At 46.8% G+C, this 17,860-nt stretch overlaps 1 protein-coding gene across 1 annotated transcript in view; it reads right to left on the bottom strand.

Moving 5' to 3' along the window:
• zanl (zonadhesin, like) overlaps positions 1-17,860 on the bottom strand; it is a 222,749-nt gene that overhangs the window by 132,403 nt on the left and 72,486 nt on the right. The window contains 9 exon segments of the mRNA XM_034165014.1: positions 4,910-5,058; positions 6,103-6,153; positions 6,309-6,425; positions 7,827-8,071; positions 8,601-8,742; positions 8,850-9,043; positions 9,237-9,375; positions 9,539-9,732; positions 9,831-9,972. Coding sequence (XP_034020905.1) covers positions 4,910-5,058; positions 6,103-6,153; positions 6,309-6,425; positions 7,827-8,071; positions 8,601-8,742; positions 8,850-9,043; positions 9,237-9,375; positions 9,539-9,732; positions 9,831-9,972 — 1,373 coding nt within the window.

The raw sequence follows: 17,860 nt of genomic DNA on the forward strand, positions 1-17,860 counted from the left end.
CAGTGTTTAGCAGAGGCACTTTTACCCAGAATCCTTTGCGATCTGTCTGTTACAAAACCTCAGAATTCAATTCAAAGGATTCAAAGGATTCAAAAGAATTTTATTGTCATATGCACAAAAGAACATGTTCCCTGCACAATGAAATGTGTCTACTGCATTTAACCCATCCTAATTGCCAGTTAGGAGCAGAAGTCGCCATTAGGCGCCCGGGGACCAGCTCCAGATGTACATCCCTGCCTTGGTCAACAGCAGGGCTGAGCAAACCAAGACCGACCCATAACAAAAGACACACACATAACACACAACACACATAGGCCGGCCCAGTACATAAACACATATAAAAAGCACACACGAGGGAAGAAAGAGAAAAAAACCCTCATAGCACAGAAAATCAATAATGACACAGACAAACAAAGATGCAGGACGACAACCGAGATTTGACGGTCCAGTTTATCAGAACACTCCGGAGGAAGCCTATTAGACGCCGTCAACGGCCTTGTCCGACAATCCTGGAAGGGGGAGGGGCTCAGCCATGAGCAGTCCACTGTCCACAGTCAACGTCAGAGCTGGAGAAGCTGAGGGGAGGGGGATGACCAGGGAGCGAGGCTTGGAAGTGTTGATCTTCTTGAGGAGGTTTTTTATCACAGCGGCCTTGAAGTGCAGCTGTGTTTGGGGAAGCCAAATGAATATCCAGATTAGCAGACGCCTGAAAGATTCCACAGTTCTGAGAACAGAGTGGCTCTCAATACATCTGAATGTAGGATGTGATCTTTACTGACGGTCAAAGCGGGTTTCCAGAGCTGCAGTCCTGCCCGAGATGTTTTCCAGCGTGCGGTTAACACCCGCCGACTTCGCAGCCACTGCCTTCCCAATCGAATCAATCATGTAGGGCAGCCTGGACGGCCCAATTAATGCTGCTTCCACTTTCTTGATTTTCCGGTAAACCAGCGCCATGCCCGCTCCACACAGCAGAAAGCCGGTCACCACCAAGCCAAATATATACACATCTTCGACGTCCTCCACAGAAAGCATGTAAAGGCACATGACCTGCCATCTCCTCCACGAGTCCATGACGTAACGGATCACATGCGTCCCGGCAGGACAGGTCGGGTCTTCCGCCCCCGAATGTCTTGTGAAAAAAATAGTGTCAATTGCGTTCAGAGACCACTTTAGCAGATCCATTTTTGTCGTTTTCCAGAAGAGCAAAGCTGCAGCCTCACAGACAACACGCCACAGAAGCAGGAAAGATAAGGAGGGAGGGAGAAGAGAAAAATGCGTCCGTCTCGGCCGACTGCAAGCTGGCATGAATTAGTGCATTATTCAACATTAAAAGATATATGTTATATTTTAACTTTGTACAAATGACAGAATTGACATTAATGGAGTTATTCTATCGGTATTAATGTTATTTATAAATAAAAACCATAACTCAGCATGACTTTATTTTCCAAGACCTCCGCCGGGGCATTGTAATTGATAGAGAGCTGGCTTTATGGCTTCTCTCAGGGTGCCTCTGTGCTGGGAGCGCTGTAATAAGCAAGAGCTTCCCGCAGGGGCAGAATGTTGAAAGAAAAAAAGTGTGGTCTCATTGTGTAGGTCTGTTTTACTTTTAATATTACTAGAAGCTATTAAATTTGTTTTACTAGTAGTGTTGTGTGTTGGGGGGGTGTGGCTGGACATTTTGGTGTTCTTTTCTTTTCTTTGCTCTCCAGGTGGTATGCAAACTGATTTATTGTCTATGGAGAAGGTGCTGGCAGAAGAGTCCTTCACCCTCATCAACATGATGTGCAGCACCTGTGGATGGTGCTCACGTGCAACCTTAAAGACTTTCAGCTGAAGCAGATAATGAGATGGCATTCTGCATTTAAGTCATGTGTGATTCAAGCAGAATTGCCGGGAACTCGACCTTGTGATGTTCGTTTGTGAGACGCTGAGGACCGCGCCTGGGTTTGACACATCGTGCCTGTGAAGGAGGAAGGGTGAGGGACACATGCTGTCAGCACACATCAGAGGTGATTGATTATCTGAATAATTGTTAACAGTAACTTGGCATTTTGTTACGCAGTATATTTGAACTTTGATGAGAGTTGTGCAGCTCGCTTCTCACTGCCGTGGCATGCGGACTGATGATCCTCCACCTGTTGTGAGAAGCTGCTCATTTACATAAAGCTTGAATTCGGACCTGAATGTGTTGCTGATAGTGTGTGCCTTTTGAAGGATATTAGTTGTAGCTGCTGACTTACCTCACCTTTTCTATCCTTCGCAGAGTCGGTTTGTTGTGTCCACCTGAGGGGTGTTTGGCAGTGAACGTGGGTCCAGAAGCGCCGGGCTTCGATCCTTTTGGGCGCTGGAGAGCGTGCCGTCCTTCACTCCGCCAGACCGACGCAGTTTTTGTTTGTACACTTTGTTATGCACCAAAGGGGGAAAATAAATTGTTTTGTTATTGGAACCACTTTCTGGTTGTTTTAGCGCTGGGTTCCGTCAGACGCAGGTCCGCTCCTCAACCCGCGTCGACACATAACAAGTAGTTGTAAATGTGCCAGAGATAATATTGGAATTTATCGGTTATCTGTAACTTCCGATACATTTTTGGGTGGTTTATTGTTTTATCTTTATCGAAAATAACTTTTCAGTTATCTGATTATCTGTTATCAAAGTTAATTTTTTGGTTATCTGTGCCCACCACTGTAAACCAGTCACCATTTGTTTTACTACACATCTGTGTAATTAATAAAATTATCTTCACGGACGATTCTTTTGTGTGCAAGCACGTGAACAACAACAAAAAAAAACACAGGCTGCTGGTGCACTTCCTCGCTTTCTCCCCTCAAACTCTGTCATAATTGTGTTAAATAAAAGACAAAAGGGACATAAGTCCTGCTCACAGGCTGATTGCCAGAGACAGGACATGTCCACGTCAAGTATAAACTCCAGACAGACATCTCCACGTCACTACATATCCACAACGCGTCCTTCCATAGGGATTACATGGCAACCTGTCACCTCCGATGCATTATATCCAGATCCAAAAGCCAGAAATCTGGCTCAAGCCGGAAAAATACCAGCCCTGCATATAAACCATCAAGGGAGCGCCAGGTCTGCTGAGTCCCCGATAGAAGCCCAGAAGCTTCTCCAGTGGGCTTTGCCTCACTTGCAAAGTTTCAAATGCTGTAGATTTGCTCTCACAACAGAAACCACCACCAGGCGAGTGGGGACTGAATCCGGATGTGGTTCAAATGATCTGGGAAAGGTATGGCAAGGCATAAACTAAACTGTTTGCCTCAAATGCCACAACACACTGTTGCCAGTGGTTCTCTCTCAGAATCAAACAACCGCTTGGGCCAAGACGCTCTGGCTCACCCTTGGCCGAGTGGTCTACTGTCTTCCTCCTCTTCCATTATTCATGCTGACATGACACAGGATATGTATGAGCGATCACACAGTGTTGCTGGTCGCCCCGTACTAGCTGGGTTCATTCTGATGCTCCTCAGTTGACAGCTGTGGCCTCTCCCTCAGAGGAGGGACCTTTTGTCACATTTGGGGGGGAGTATTTGAGACCCTCACCCAGAACGTCTTCAGCTGTATGTGTGGCCCTAGAAGTGCCACAAATAGATACATATGTTTTTTTAAGGGGTGCTCTCTAGTTTCGGCCTCTGAGGCATGTGTGCCATCCTGGGGATCTTGGAGTGGTCCTAGAGGTCTTATGCTCCTCACTGGTTGAGCCAATGGGAGGCAGTGATCTCAGATGGCTGTCTGTTAAGACTCCATTCCTCCTTGCAATTTCATCCACAAACCATGTTGGCGAGCTCCACGCCTTGGCCCTGTCTAAGCAAAGCCTGTCGCAGTGGATTGTTGGAGCTATATTGCAAGCTTGCAGGAACGGCTTCCGTCAACCTCCTCCAGTGAGATGTCATTCAACCCGGGGCATACCCATTTCCTGGGCTGCCCTGAGAGGTGTTCCACTGACTGACATCTGTGCTGCAGGAAGGTGGGCTTCCTCCTGTACTTTTGCTTGCTTCTACAGAGTTTATGTGGCTGCTCCTCACCCTGTCGACGACAGCTGTATTATCGGCGTCTTCGTTCTGCAATTGATGATTGTTGGTATGAGGTCAACCAGGTGCTAAGCACTGTCCTCTGGCGGTCAGGAGGAATAAAATACAATGAAAGTTATGTATGTAACTACGGTTCTATGAATTTGAATGAGTACCAGAGTTGGTTCTCACTCGGAGTCTTGGCCAGGGGTATGTATCCTCTTCCAGAAAGGGCCAAGAGGTTACAGGTTTTCTTTGCAACCATCCACTCCACCAGGTGATTTAACTGATTAACTGCTCCATCCAGAAGTGGGAGTGGGGCTTCTTCTGCAATGTTCATGAAATAGATGGGATCTGTGGACCCCACCAGCCAGCCTGAAGTCCTGGACACCAGCATGGACTCCCAAAATTTCCTGTATATTTGTATTGTCAAGTGTGTCAGTTGCATGGCCAAAACAGAGGGTCACCACTTTGAGTCTGACTTTGTGTCTGCTTGAGGTTTCTTCCTCAAAGAGGGAGTTTTTTCTTACCACTGTTGCCTGTTTTCTTGCTCTAGGGGTTGGTAAGGTTAGACCTTACTTGTGTGAAATGCCTTGAGGCAGCTTTGCTGTATTTTGGCGTTATATAAATTAAATAAACTGAAATTAAAATTAACTGATTCCATCTGCTAAAAGTGATGTTAATCAATGGGATAAGCCAGGTGCTACCACCCTCTGGCGGTCATAAGGAATTCATAGAACCATTGTTAAGTAGAAATGTAGAGATGTAGAAATACGGAGCACCAGTACATGTTCTCAGACCTGACCTCTGTAATTACATCTAAATGATTTGTGAAAAAGGTTTGACTTCAGACACCGACCACTGAAGTTTTCACTCACTCTTTGATAACTTTGATGTCCATGAAGTGGTTTCCATCATAGCGAACAGTAACACCAAACCTCATGTTCACAGTGTAGTGGTTTCCTGACTTGAACACAGAGACACTGGAGGCCGGACTCACTGGCAGGTTTACGTTGGTTCCATTAAGCTATGTGGGAATAAAAGGTGACGAACACAGAATTAATAATCAGTTAAACTTGAAGATTCACTGGAACAGATTCAAAAGACTTTTGGAAAACAACAAACAGTAAATTTTAAATTGTTGTCAACACAGATGCAAGCTGTGCTTTGCAGATAAAATAGACCCTTTGAATAAGTCCACAATACATGTTTTTCATGTCATAAAATTTGGAAATTAGATGATCATAAGAGGCAAAATTACAAATACTGCTTCACTACCCAAATACTTTTGGACCTGACTGCATGGAGCTTAAGAGGAAATTAGAGTTGTGGTTTCAACGTGGTCCTATGCCCCAAAAACTGAATAGATGATTTCTGTTGTTCCCCCGTGCTTCAGGTCAGCCACAATCATTCCAGTGGCCAAGAAGCCAACCATCACGTGCCTTAATGACTTCCACCATCATGAAGTGCTTCAAGCGGGTGGTTAATTTTTTCAATTTTCAATTTATTTTCATTTATATGATACCAAATCACAAGAGTTGCCTCAAGGGGCTTCACACAAGTAAGGTCTAACCTTACTAACCCCCAGAGCAACAGTGGTAAAGAAAAACTCCCTCTGAGGAAGAAACTTCAAGCAGACCAGACTCAAAGGGGTGACCCTCTGCTTTGGCCATGGTACAGACATAAATTACAGAACAATTCACAAAACGAATATACAGGAAATACTGTTGGTGCACAGGACAGGAGGGTCTCCAGCACAAATACCACACCCATCTCTGGATGGAGCTGCACCGTCAACAGAGAGGAAAAAACAGAACCTGGTATCAGAAAGACAAGAAATACAGTATAATTTGTCAGCATTAAACAATAAGAAAAACAGGAAATACTAAGGTGATCGCCAGCCACTAGCCCTAAACTTCACTAAAGACCCAGAATTTAGCTAAAGTTGTGGCCGTGGCACGCTCCATTTCCTAATAAAATTCATTTAAAAGAGTAAAAAGCCCCAGAAGTGGTTTAGGACCACATCCTCTCCATACGGCCCCCATCATTTCACCCATACAAGTTTGCATACCAGCCCAACTGCTCCACTGAGGGCGCCATCTCTACTGCTCTCCATCTGAGCCTGGAGCACCCGGAGGAGAAGAACAACCACATGCGGATGCTGTTCCTGGACTTCAGATCAGCATTCAACACGGTCATCCCCCAGGACCTGGTATGTAAATTGGGCCAAGTGGGCCTCAACACGCTCCTGTGCAACTGGTTGCTGGATTTCCTCACCTGCAGAACCCAGTCTCTCTGTGTGGGGAACAACACCATCAGTGTCATCTCCCTAAACACCGGCTCCCCCCAAGGCTGTGTCCTGAGCCCCCTGCTGTTCACCTTGTTGACCCATGACTGTTGTCCAAGGTACAACACCAACCACATAATGAAGTATGCAGACAATATAACAGTTGTGGGCCTCATACAGGACAATAATGAACTGGCCTATAGAGAGGAGGTGCGACATCTCGTGGACTGGTGTAAGGCAAACAACCTGCTCCTGAACATTGACAAAACAAAAGAGTTCATTGTTGACTTCAGGAGATCCCGACCCAGCCACACACCACTCCTCATTCCGCTGCAGTGGAGCTTGTCAGCAGCACCAAGTTCCTGGGGGTGCACAATACAGACAACCTCAGCTGGACACTTCACACCACCTCCCTGGCAAACAGAGCTCAGCAGCATCTGCATTTCCTGCAACAGATGAGAAGAGCCTCCCTCCCCCCTCCCATCCTCTCCACCTTCTATAGAGGGATCATCGAGAGCCTGCTGGCCAGCTGCTTCTCCGTCTGGTCTGGGAGCTGTAAGGCTTCAGACTGGAAGTCCTTGCAGAGAGTGGTAAGGACAGCGGAGAACATCATTGGGACTCCACTCCCCGCATCCAAGATATTGCCCACAGGTGATGCCTAGCCAGAGCTCACCAGATCCTCTCCGACCCCATGCACCCCCACAATGGACTGTTCTCCCCGCTGGCTTCTGGCAGGAGGTTCCACAGCATGCGCTGCAGAAGAGCCAGATTCAAAAACAGTTATTTTCCACTGGCCATCAGACTGTTGAAGTCCACTTAACCTCACTCCCTGCCCTCCTCCAGTCTGTTGGTACTTTTTGAAGGAAACTTGAATGCAATACTATCTGTGCAATATTACAGACACTGCTGCGAACTATATTTTTAATTATTTTTATACTACTGTTAAATTTTGCTCAATTTGCCTTAACTGCCATATAAAGAGTTCAGATGCAAAACCCAGTAAGTGTTTTTTTTTAATGGAGAAAAATGCAGTTGAAAATGGAGATTTAAAGGAAACTCTATGCGGAAATGCACAGACTTTCATCAATAAAATGAAAACAGTTTGTTCAAATTATTTTTTGCAATATTTTGCACACTGATGGTCCCCTTGACAGCCAAGTACATGTTGGCTTCAACTAAAAAGTTATGGTTTTGGAGATACTGGGTTTTGCATATGAACTCTTATACTATATACATATATATACATATACATATACATATATATACATATACATATATATACATATATATATATACATATATATATATTTGTGTGTGCGTGTGTATACACTGGTAGCCAAGCAACAACATTTAGTTGCTAGACTCACTGTGTGTTTTTGTGCAATGACAATAAAGAAAGTCTAAGTGCAAGTCTAAGTCTGTTATCAGACAGTGGCTGTCAGTGGGCGTGGCTTCCCTGTCAAAAGACATATGAGTGTGTTTTGGTGCGTCCTTCCCTCTTCTCTCACCTGCACAGTTCCGCCTTTGAGGATGGAGATCTTTACCATCTGCACATGAACATGTACAGCCTTCACATAGGAGACAGAGGGGTTGTTATATCGGTTCTCATTGTCAGCGTGGACCTCAAAATATGGCAGAGTTGTATCGTTGCAGACTTCAGACATCACATAATTGCAGTTGCCCATGAAGTCGTATTTGCGTTTGTCAAAGGTGGTGTAGTGAGGATCTCCAGATGCGATGCAAGTGGATGTACCTGACGACATCATACATAAATAACTACATCTTAGTAAAACTGGAACATATAACTTTCAACAGCGTTTACTTTTCCTTTGTTCAAGCCCTTGACCTAAAGCTAAAAGTCAACTACAATAATGATGTCCAAACACTTATGGACCTGAGTGTCTGCCCTCCATGGTATCCGCTGGCTCTTTACTTTCACCAGTCAAGCTGCCAACATTCAAAGTTCTGACTGTCACTAATGTCCTTCTAACTTGCTTTCTCACCCAGTGCTCCGATGGATCCGGTATAGAAATTTTCTTTGTGATCTGCATGTTTGTAAAATATACACCAAAAACCCTTCCTGACCCAAACCAACTCATGTTCAACACTCTGACGTTCCCACAGTTCCACGACCGTACATGCAGATGTTCTTCTTGTTTTTGTCTTGTTTCATACTTGTGAGACAAACATTAAAGTCAGGACTGGTGTGATCCGATACTTCAGCAGTTCCGTCTTTGTGGTTTTGTTTCAGGGTCTTAAAAAGTTCCTGATGATGTCATTACCTTTAGGATAGCAGCCTGGAACTCCGTTCACCTCACGGCATTCTTCAGTGGAGTCACAGGAATTATCGACACATTCCAAAGTGTAGTTTCCTGCACAGCGACACATCTTAGAGCACCCATCTCCAAACACAACCTCACCCGGCTGGAAAAGACACATCCAACAAAACATCATCCTCAAGTACTTCAGGTACATGAATGGAGAACACACTGACAGATGAACTGCTGGGAATGTCAGCAGTGACCTCTGACCTCATAATAGTTATTGTGGTCGTCCAGACAACCGCATTTGTCCAGCGGGACACAGCGCCGTCCCTTGAAGACAAAACCTGGTTTGCAAAAGCAACCAGAGATACAGGAGCCAGTACAGTTGGACGACGGTTCCATGCAGGTGGGGATGCAAGCTGGACCACATTCTATATATTCAGCATCAGGAGGACATGGATCTGTGCAGGAGACAGACATCAAACAGGAACAAATATATCAAAGTAAACTGAAACACGTCTACATTCGGGCTGTGATTCACTTTACATTCAGAAACACATGAATTCAGGTTTGTCAAAACCACAGAACGAGACAGATGCTGCAAAGATGAAGTTTGGCTCCGTCTTTTTGGGTAGTTTGTGAGAGTAAACTTACTGGTGGGATAGCAGCCCAGCTCTCCTCCCTGGACTTTACATTCATGCAGAGGGGGACATTCAGAGGACACGCAGGTGACAGAGGGAGCGTCACACTTACACTTCTGTTTACAGTCGTCCAGATAAAACTCCTCTCCATGCTGACAGAGACACACAACATTTTACTATGTTAGTGTTCAAATTAGTGAAGAGCTGTTTCTGATCTCCATCATTGATTGATTGATTGACACAGAGTGAAAAGCAGCTGATCAATGAAGCAGCTGCTCCTGTTTTTCACTCTGAAAGAGCTCGAAGGCACTTTACCTCATAATACAGCCCGTTGTGTTTGCAGCCACATGAATTATTTCTGACGCACTTGTTGCCACTCAGGACAAATCCAGGATCACACACACAGCCCTCAGAGCAGAACCCACTGCAGCCAGAAGGTTTCCCAGCACAGGTTTCCTGGCAGGGGTCTGCACAAGACTGATAGTGGCTGTTGGGAGGACAGTTCAGAGCTGGACAAAGACACACAAAGTCAGGTTTGACAAAGAACTGCTGGGATCAGATCAAATATGACGTCACTCTTTCATCCACTCATTCATCCGACACTCACGGCAGAAGGTTTGGTTCCTCCAGAGTCCCACAGTGACTCCACGGTCCTGGCATTCGTTGACATAAGCTTCAATGGCTTCACACAAAATGCGCACGGCTCCATCCAGCTCACACAGATCAAACACACAATCCCTGAAGTAGTTCTGACAACACACACACACACACACACACACACACACACACACACACACACACACACACACACACACACACACACACACACACGCACACACACACACATTTAGTGTCATTCAGTAAGTCTGACTTTTATCCGTCACTGCAGAAACCCTTCGATTACAAAACAGGTCAGCATTTACAGTTAGTACTGGAACAATAAAGCCCCTCCCATGTCAGGAGTTGCTTTTTTTTTTAAAACAAGTCATGTTTTTGGAAATTTTGTTTGGAAAATAAACAGTCCTGGCAAGGATACAAACTTGGACCAGACAGAAAAGGATTAAGACTAATCCAACACATTAAGATAAGATAAGACTTTATTGATCTCACAATGGAGAAATTCACGTTATGTCAGCTCTTAAAAAACACACAAGATGGGTGCAAGTAGAGGAAAATGTGCATCAAACAGCGTGTGCAGGGAATACAATAAAATAAGAAAATGAGGTAGAAATAGAATATATATATATATATATATATATATATATATATATGGAATTTTAAAAAAAAGATAGGGGCGCCTTATTTAGTGGAATTTAGATGTGATAAGGTGACATTAGTGCTGGGATTTGTAAACGAGTTGTTATTGCACATGGTTTGTGGACATATTAATATTGCACGTGATTTGTGGACATATTATTGCATGTGGTTATTTCACAGTGTTAATGTACAGTCTGACAGCAGCAAGGAGGAACGACCTGCGGTATCTGTCACTGAAGGAGCTGCTCAGCACAGTCCGGTGCAGAGGGTGAAAGGAATTGTCCATGGTGGATTTGAACTTGATTTGAACTAACACACTCCTATCTTCCTTCCATACGCCTTCTTGGCTGCTGGACCTTTAGCCACGGGGGTTACCAGGGGTGGTTGTTGGGAAAGCACCATACCCTCCAGGTGGGCACAGTACTCTCCACACAGAAGTTCATGTAGTCAGTGACACACTGGGTGAGGCCGTTGATGTCTTCACCATAAGAGTTTTGAAACATGCTCCAGTCTGTGGTTCTGAAACAGTCCCTCAGCCTCTCAGTGACCTCTTCAGTCCAGAGTTTCACTGACCATTTCTGCACTGGCTCTCCTCTCACCCTGGGTGTGTATTGGGGAGCAGGTAGATGAGTTTGTGATCCGAGCGTCCAAGCGGGGGGAGGGGGGGCGGAGGTGTAAGCGTCCTCCACATTAGCGTAAAAAAGGCCCACTATTCTATTGTCCCTGGTTTTACATGTGACATACTGGGTGAATGTGGGGAGGGTGGCGGAGAGGGAGGCGTGCTTAAAGTCCCCTGTGATGAGGAGGAGGGCACGGGGGTGTTGTGTCTGCAGCCGTGTGAATGTACTGTGGATCTGCTCACAGGCAGCAGTGGCATCTGCAGAGGGAGGAATATACGTGCAGAGCGTAATCACACTTCAAAACTCCTGTGGGAGAGAGTACGGTCTCATGCTCACCGCAGGTAGCTCCATGTCCAAGGAGCAGATCTGATCCTTCACGTGAACATGAGCTGCGCTGAACCATCTCTCACTCACATAAACAGCGAGCCCCCCTCCTCTTTTCTTCTCCTCTCCGCCAACGTTCTGTCCGCGCGGATGAGTATGAAGCCTTCAATGACCGAGTCCGGTACATGTTCATCCAACCATGTCTCTGTGAAGCACATGAGTCTGCAGCCTTTATACAGCCTCTGGAAACAGGTTAGCGCTGCTAGCTCCTCGGTCTTGTTGCAGAGAGACCTTACATTCCCCATGACCACAGATGGAATATAAGTCCTTCTCTGCTTTGTCTGTCTGCCCCTGCAGTCTCTCCGTCTCCTCCGTATGTTTGCAGGTATGTCCAGGTGCTCAGCATAGTGGGGACTGGGCCCACTGTACATAGAGTCCCTTAGTCCAAGCAGCTGATCCTGGCTGTAAACAATGGGACGTCCGGGGCCGCAGACAAAGGGATTTCCCTGCTCTGCCTCAAAATGTGCCAAAAGAAGCAGAAAACTAATCACAAGAGTTAGAAAAGTGGGTTTCCCATGTGCACACTTGCACAGGGTGCCACCTACTGCAAATAAACACAATAAAGCACTATTAAAGTATTGAAAATAGCGAAAGTAGGAAAAGAGGGGGCAGAGCTGAAGTAACAAGCAGCTGCATCGGCAGCGCCATCTTGAAAAAAAAAAAGAGCATGGCCTTGGGTCCTGGTTCACTGTGCAGTGTATCTACTCTGTGCTGGGACTGGACAAAGACGCATGTAAATCACAAAATGCAAAGAACCACAGCAGAACTAAAAGACAACATAACAGATGAACAAAACACTGATCAGATAAACCAAAAGACAAATGCAGAAAACTACAAAGTGAACACAGTGCTGAAGCCGAGCAAACGATGATCCAAAAGACGCACGTGAGTAACCAAAAGGAAGGACTGGATAAAGCCCATTTCACACTGCTGTATTCGTAGAGCTACCTATTGCGGTGTTGTGTTTCATTTAAATAAGCCCGAAATGCACGTACTCAACCTTTTTCCGTGTTCGTAGATCTGCTTGCAGCTGCATGTGTTCGCTTTTTAATGTGTGCACACAGTCACGTGTAGCCGCTATTTAAACCCAGTTCACTCCTGCCAGCTGCGCAGAACACATCATTGTGCTTGGAAAACAGTGGACTGTATCATGAGGGTTTTACAGTTGCATACTGACACGTATGTAGCCAAAGCTGCTATTTTCTGCATCTGTGGAAGTGCGCTCTGTTCTCTACTGCACGGTGTGGTGCAGTGTTATTATGTTATTATTTTTTGTCTTGGTGGATCATTTTCAATTGTGTACAGATGCTGCTGAGTCTGGCTGTGGTAAAGGCTGCTGTGAATGAAGCGCTGTGACTCTAAACTTTTAAAGCTCCAGTTGCTCCGATCAGGTCCGCTATTTGATCAGAGCTGATCGATCAGGTCATTTGATGAGCGCACCGACATGCAGTGACGGTGCTTTTATTTTAAAGTCAGGTTTGATCACACACACACACACACAGAGAGAGAGAGAGAGAGAGAGAGGGAGAGAGCGCGTGACAGAGAGAGAGAGGGACGAAGCGAGCGACAGAGGGAGAGACAGCACAGCAGAGAGAGAGAGAGAGAGAGAGAGAGAGAGAGAGAGAGAGAGAGAGCCACAGAGGGAGAGAGGGAGAAAGAGAGAGCGACAAAAGGAGAGAGAGAGAGAGCAACAGAGAGAGAGAGCGACAATGGGAGAGAGACAGAGAGAGTGTGAGGGAGAGAGCGAAGGGGGAAAGAGAGTGACAGAGAGAGAAAGAGAAAGCGCAACAGAGAGAGAGAGAGAATTTTGAATTTTAAAACACAGCTTTATTTACAATAAATGAGTTACATCACTTCCATCGTGCTGTTTTTTTCCCCGACAGGCGTCAGAAATGGAGCACCAAGCTCCCATTTTGCACAGACGTGAGAATGTCATTTATGTGCCATGTGTCTCTGAAGGTGTGCATGTTATCAGTAAGAAACTGGAAGTCTACTCTGATGCGGGCTGCCAAGAGTCCCTTCAGCATAAACTCAGGGTCCACTGACCCCTGAGCTAAAACACAGTTTTTCTAAGTCTTCCAGATGGCCAACTTGGCGAGTCCACAAAGCAGGTTAATTAACACATGCAACCTCCTGGATTGTGTACAATATTTTGGACAAAAAATAAACAAGTCCATAGTGAACAACAACCCAAACCCACAAAACCACCTCCCTAACAACCCAAACAGCCCTGACAACCGGTGACACAGTGCAAAAACATGGTGAACAGTGCTGACATTGTCCCTGCCATGCCTGGAGAAGTGACTGATAAAAAGCCAAGGTGTGCATCCGATGACGTCCCGCCGATGTAGGAGGAACAAATGTTTGTCATACCCAAGATCAGCCTCCCTCCTCAGCAGGACACGTGCTGTATCCTGCCAGCTCAATCCCGAGGTATACAACAGTCTCTGAGCAACCTGCAACCTGAAGGTCGACACCCGAGCAGAAATATCCACCAGCCCCTGTCCTCCTTCATGAAGTGGCATGTACAACACGGGAGCTCTGATCCAGTGATGGCCTGACCAGAAAAAGTCCACCAGTAACCGCTGCAACTGCTCATTAAGGCCCCGTGGTGGAGGGAGGACAGACAGTCTGTGCCACAGCGCCGAAGTGACCAAGTTATTAGCGACCAGAACCCACCCGCTGTAGGACATCTGAGGCAGCAACCATTGCCATTTGGACAGTCTGGCACACACCTTCTCCACCAAGCCCTCCCAGTTCCTCTGACGATACCCATCTGTCCCCAGAAACACACCCAGAACTTTCAAACCCTCCACTGCCCACCTCAGACCATGTGGCAGACAGGGAGCAGCCCCTTCCTGCCACCTCCCCATCAGGACAGCCTCACTCTTCTCCCAGTTCACTCTTACAGCAGTCCCCGTCTCATAGAGCTGTAAACTATCCAATAACTCATCAACGTCCGCCTGATTCGTGACAAAAACCGTGATGTCATCTGCATAAGCAGAGAGCACCAGGGGAGAAGATTGGTGAAAACCTGGCAAAACAAGGCCAGACAGCCTGGCTCTAAGGCAACACAAGAGTGGCTCAAGGGCTAAAGCATACAGCTGACCTGAGATGGGGCAGCCCCGTCTTATATCCCGTGTCACGGGGACTGGGCAGCTTAACCTTCCCCAACCTTAACCAAACATGAAGCCCCATTATACAATACCCCAACAAATGAAATAAACCCCTCACCAAAGCCAAACGCCCTCAAAGTGGAAAACAAAAACCCATGATGAACCCAATCAAATGCCTTCTCCTGATCAAGTGACACAAACCCGCAAACCAAATCCCCAGTATTGCACAGATCAAACAAATCCCTCATCAAAAAAAGATTGTCCATAATAGTTCTATTGGGCACACAATAATACTGGTCTTTATGAACAATAAAATGCAGGACATTTTTCAACTTGTTTGCCAGCACCTTAGAAAAAGTTTATAATCTGCACAGAGAAGTGCAACCGGTCTCCAGTTCTGCAACAGGGTAAGATCTCCTTTCTTAGGCAGGAGGGACAGAATAGCACGGCGACAAGATGTGGGCAAGCAGCCTGCCGCAATGCTCTCCCGCAACATCTCCAGAAGATCAGCACAGAGAAAGCCCCAGAAGTGTTTATAAATATCCACCGGAAGTCCGTCGATACCCGGAGCTTTCCCAGATGCCATCTGCCGCACCGCCATTGTCAGTTCATCCAGCGTGATGGGGAGTCCAAGACCTCTCACTCCGAGGCCACCAGCTGGAGGAGCTCTCTCAGAAGGTCAGCCACACAGGCCCCGTCACAGTCTACAGCACCCTAGAGAGCCGAGTAGAAGTCCCTCGCATGTCTCCGCATCTCCGCTGAATCACTCATCACCCGTCCGTCAGGAAGGCGAAGACAGGTCATCACCTTCTGATGAGAGGTCTTCTTCTCCAGACTGAAGAAGAAGGAACTGGGTGCATCCACGTCCCTGATGTTCGCAAAGTGAGCCCTCACCATCGCCCCTTTCACCCTCTCATGTAACAGGGCACCCAGCTCCGCCCTCTTCCCCTGCAGCGGGCTGTGCTGGTTGGAGCCCCAGATGCATGTAGGTTGGCCTGAATGTTCATAATGTCCTTCTCCAGTGTTGCCATGGCTACCTTGACCCTAGCTGTGGAATAGGAAGTGTACTGTTGACACAAATCCCAAACCTGAGTTTTCACAGCCTCCCACCACTGACTCACTGTCCCAAATGTCTCCTTCCGTCCCCTCCAGAAACCCCAAAAAGATTAAAATAAACCACAAAATGCCCTGTCGTGCAAAAGTTTGGTGTTGAATTTCCAGTGTTTCCAAGTGTTGAACCTCTGAGTGTGTGAATGGAATATTTCTGTGGTGATGAGATGATGATCCGAAAAACCAACTGGCTGAATGAAACTCCTGTGTAATCTGTTCCGGAATGAGTGTGACATATAAATCCGGTCAAGCCTGGCTGCAGACACCACCCCATCTGAAACCCGAACCCATGTGTACTGTCTGTCCCGTGTGTGTGTGACCCTCCATGTGTCCAATAAATCCACCTCATGTAAAAAACCAGCCAGTGACGAAACCGAATGCAAATGTGGCTCCTCGCCAACCCAATCCAGTGACATATCCACAGTGCAGTTGAAGTCACATCCAGCACCAAACAGTCACCAGGATGCTGCTGAACTAAAATGTCCCTCACCGTTTGAATAACCCCACCCACTTTGAGCCCTCATTGTGTGCGTAAATATTTGTAAACACCATGGTCAACCCCTCGAGCTGAGCCCTGACCAACAGAACCCGACCCTGAACGATCTCAGTGGTCGATAAAACAGTGACATCAAGTCGAGGTGAAAACAAAACCACCACTCCAGCACTGATGTTGGAGCCATGACTCTGATAAAAAGGTCCCCTCCACCACCGAGCCCAGTCCACTTCATTATCTGTGTCAGAGTGACTCTCCTGCAGGAACAACACATGCAACCCCTTTTGCTCAAAGAGCTCAGAGACCAAAGCCCTCCTCCGGCCGTCCCTGCCACTGCTCATGTTCAAAAAGTCCACCTTCAGATACTGCATGTGGACTGAGTGAAGAGAGAACAGAGAGAAAGACAAATATTGAAGATAGAACACCCGGTGAGACACACTCGTACTCTATCTGGTGGATTTACGACCCCTGTGACCTCACCCCCGCTTGGACAGAGATTCCTTCCCCAAAGCAGTGATATGTTTCCTGAGTCTGTACCGCTTCTTCTCATCCAGCAGGTCCAGACCAACGAGCCTCCTCAACACTAACAGATTTCACAAATTTCTGTGTCGGGAAAATAACCTGCAACTCACTGATTTACCAAATGAATCATCCAGAAAACTCTTGATGTCCTGCATTGCGTACAGATCACTGCTGTGAGAGAAGGAATCAATGGTGGACATGCTGGAGTCTGAATCATAATCCATCTTATCATCATTAATGCTTTGACTCATTGGGGGTTTGGGGTCTGCTGGGCCCGGTGTCCCCCCGTCAGCCCGTTCACCCTGTCCAACAGTGACCGAGGACTCACCCACAGCAGAAACATCAGCGTCGACCACAGAAGGAGAGACAGAAGCATCAACTGGACCGACCACAGAACCGTCAGTCACCACAGCATCAGTCAACCCAGAATTTTCAGTTGTCAGGTGATCAGCAGTTACATTGACAGCTTCAGGCTCAGAGACACCCTGCTGTGGAGAAATTACCTCCTCCTGCACGCTGGGCCCCTCCCCCGGACCAGACACAGACACCAGGTCCCCGAGCCCCAAAGCCGAAGGCCCCGGAACTGGACCTGGGGCCGCCGACACTGACGCCCCAGAAACATCGCATTTGTGTGGACACGTGAGACGTTTGTGACTGATGTCCCCACATTCAAAACACTTCATGCTTCCTGAACTGGCATAAACCATGTAAAAAGAGTCTTCATGTTTGACTCTGAAGGACACGTCCAGAGTCTGGGTCAGACAGTTCAGGAACATGAACACCTGATGACAGAAGGACTGAACGTGGCGAAGTTTCTCGCTCTTACAGCCCAGTCTGATCATCTTGAAACTGCTGGCAAACTTTCCAAACCTCTGCAGCTCCCGACTGAGAGCCTCGTTTGAAACAAACGGAGGAACACCGGAAATAATGATTTTAGTGGACGGAGCGTAGAGAGGAGAAGCCTGCAGGTAAGAATTATTCAGATAAACCCCACTTTCAACAAGCTGAGCAGAGAAACGCTCCAACAGAAAAACCACCACAGCTCTGTTCATCCTGGACGCAAACGTTAAGTTCTCATGTCCGACCTACTCGCCCACAGCCAGGAGGACATCCTCCACAGACACAGCCGGGTCAG

The sequence above is a fragment of the Thalassophryne amazonica genome, chromosome 23, assembly GCF_902500255.1.
Source record: "Thalassophryne amazonica chromosome 23, fThaAma1.1, whole genome shotgun sequence".
Lineage (NCBI taxonomy): Eukaryota > Metazoa > Chordata > Actinopteri > Batrachoidiformes > Batrachoididae > Thalassophryne > Thalassophryne amazonica.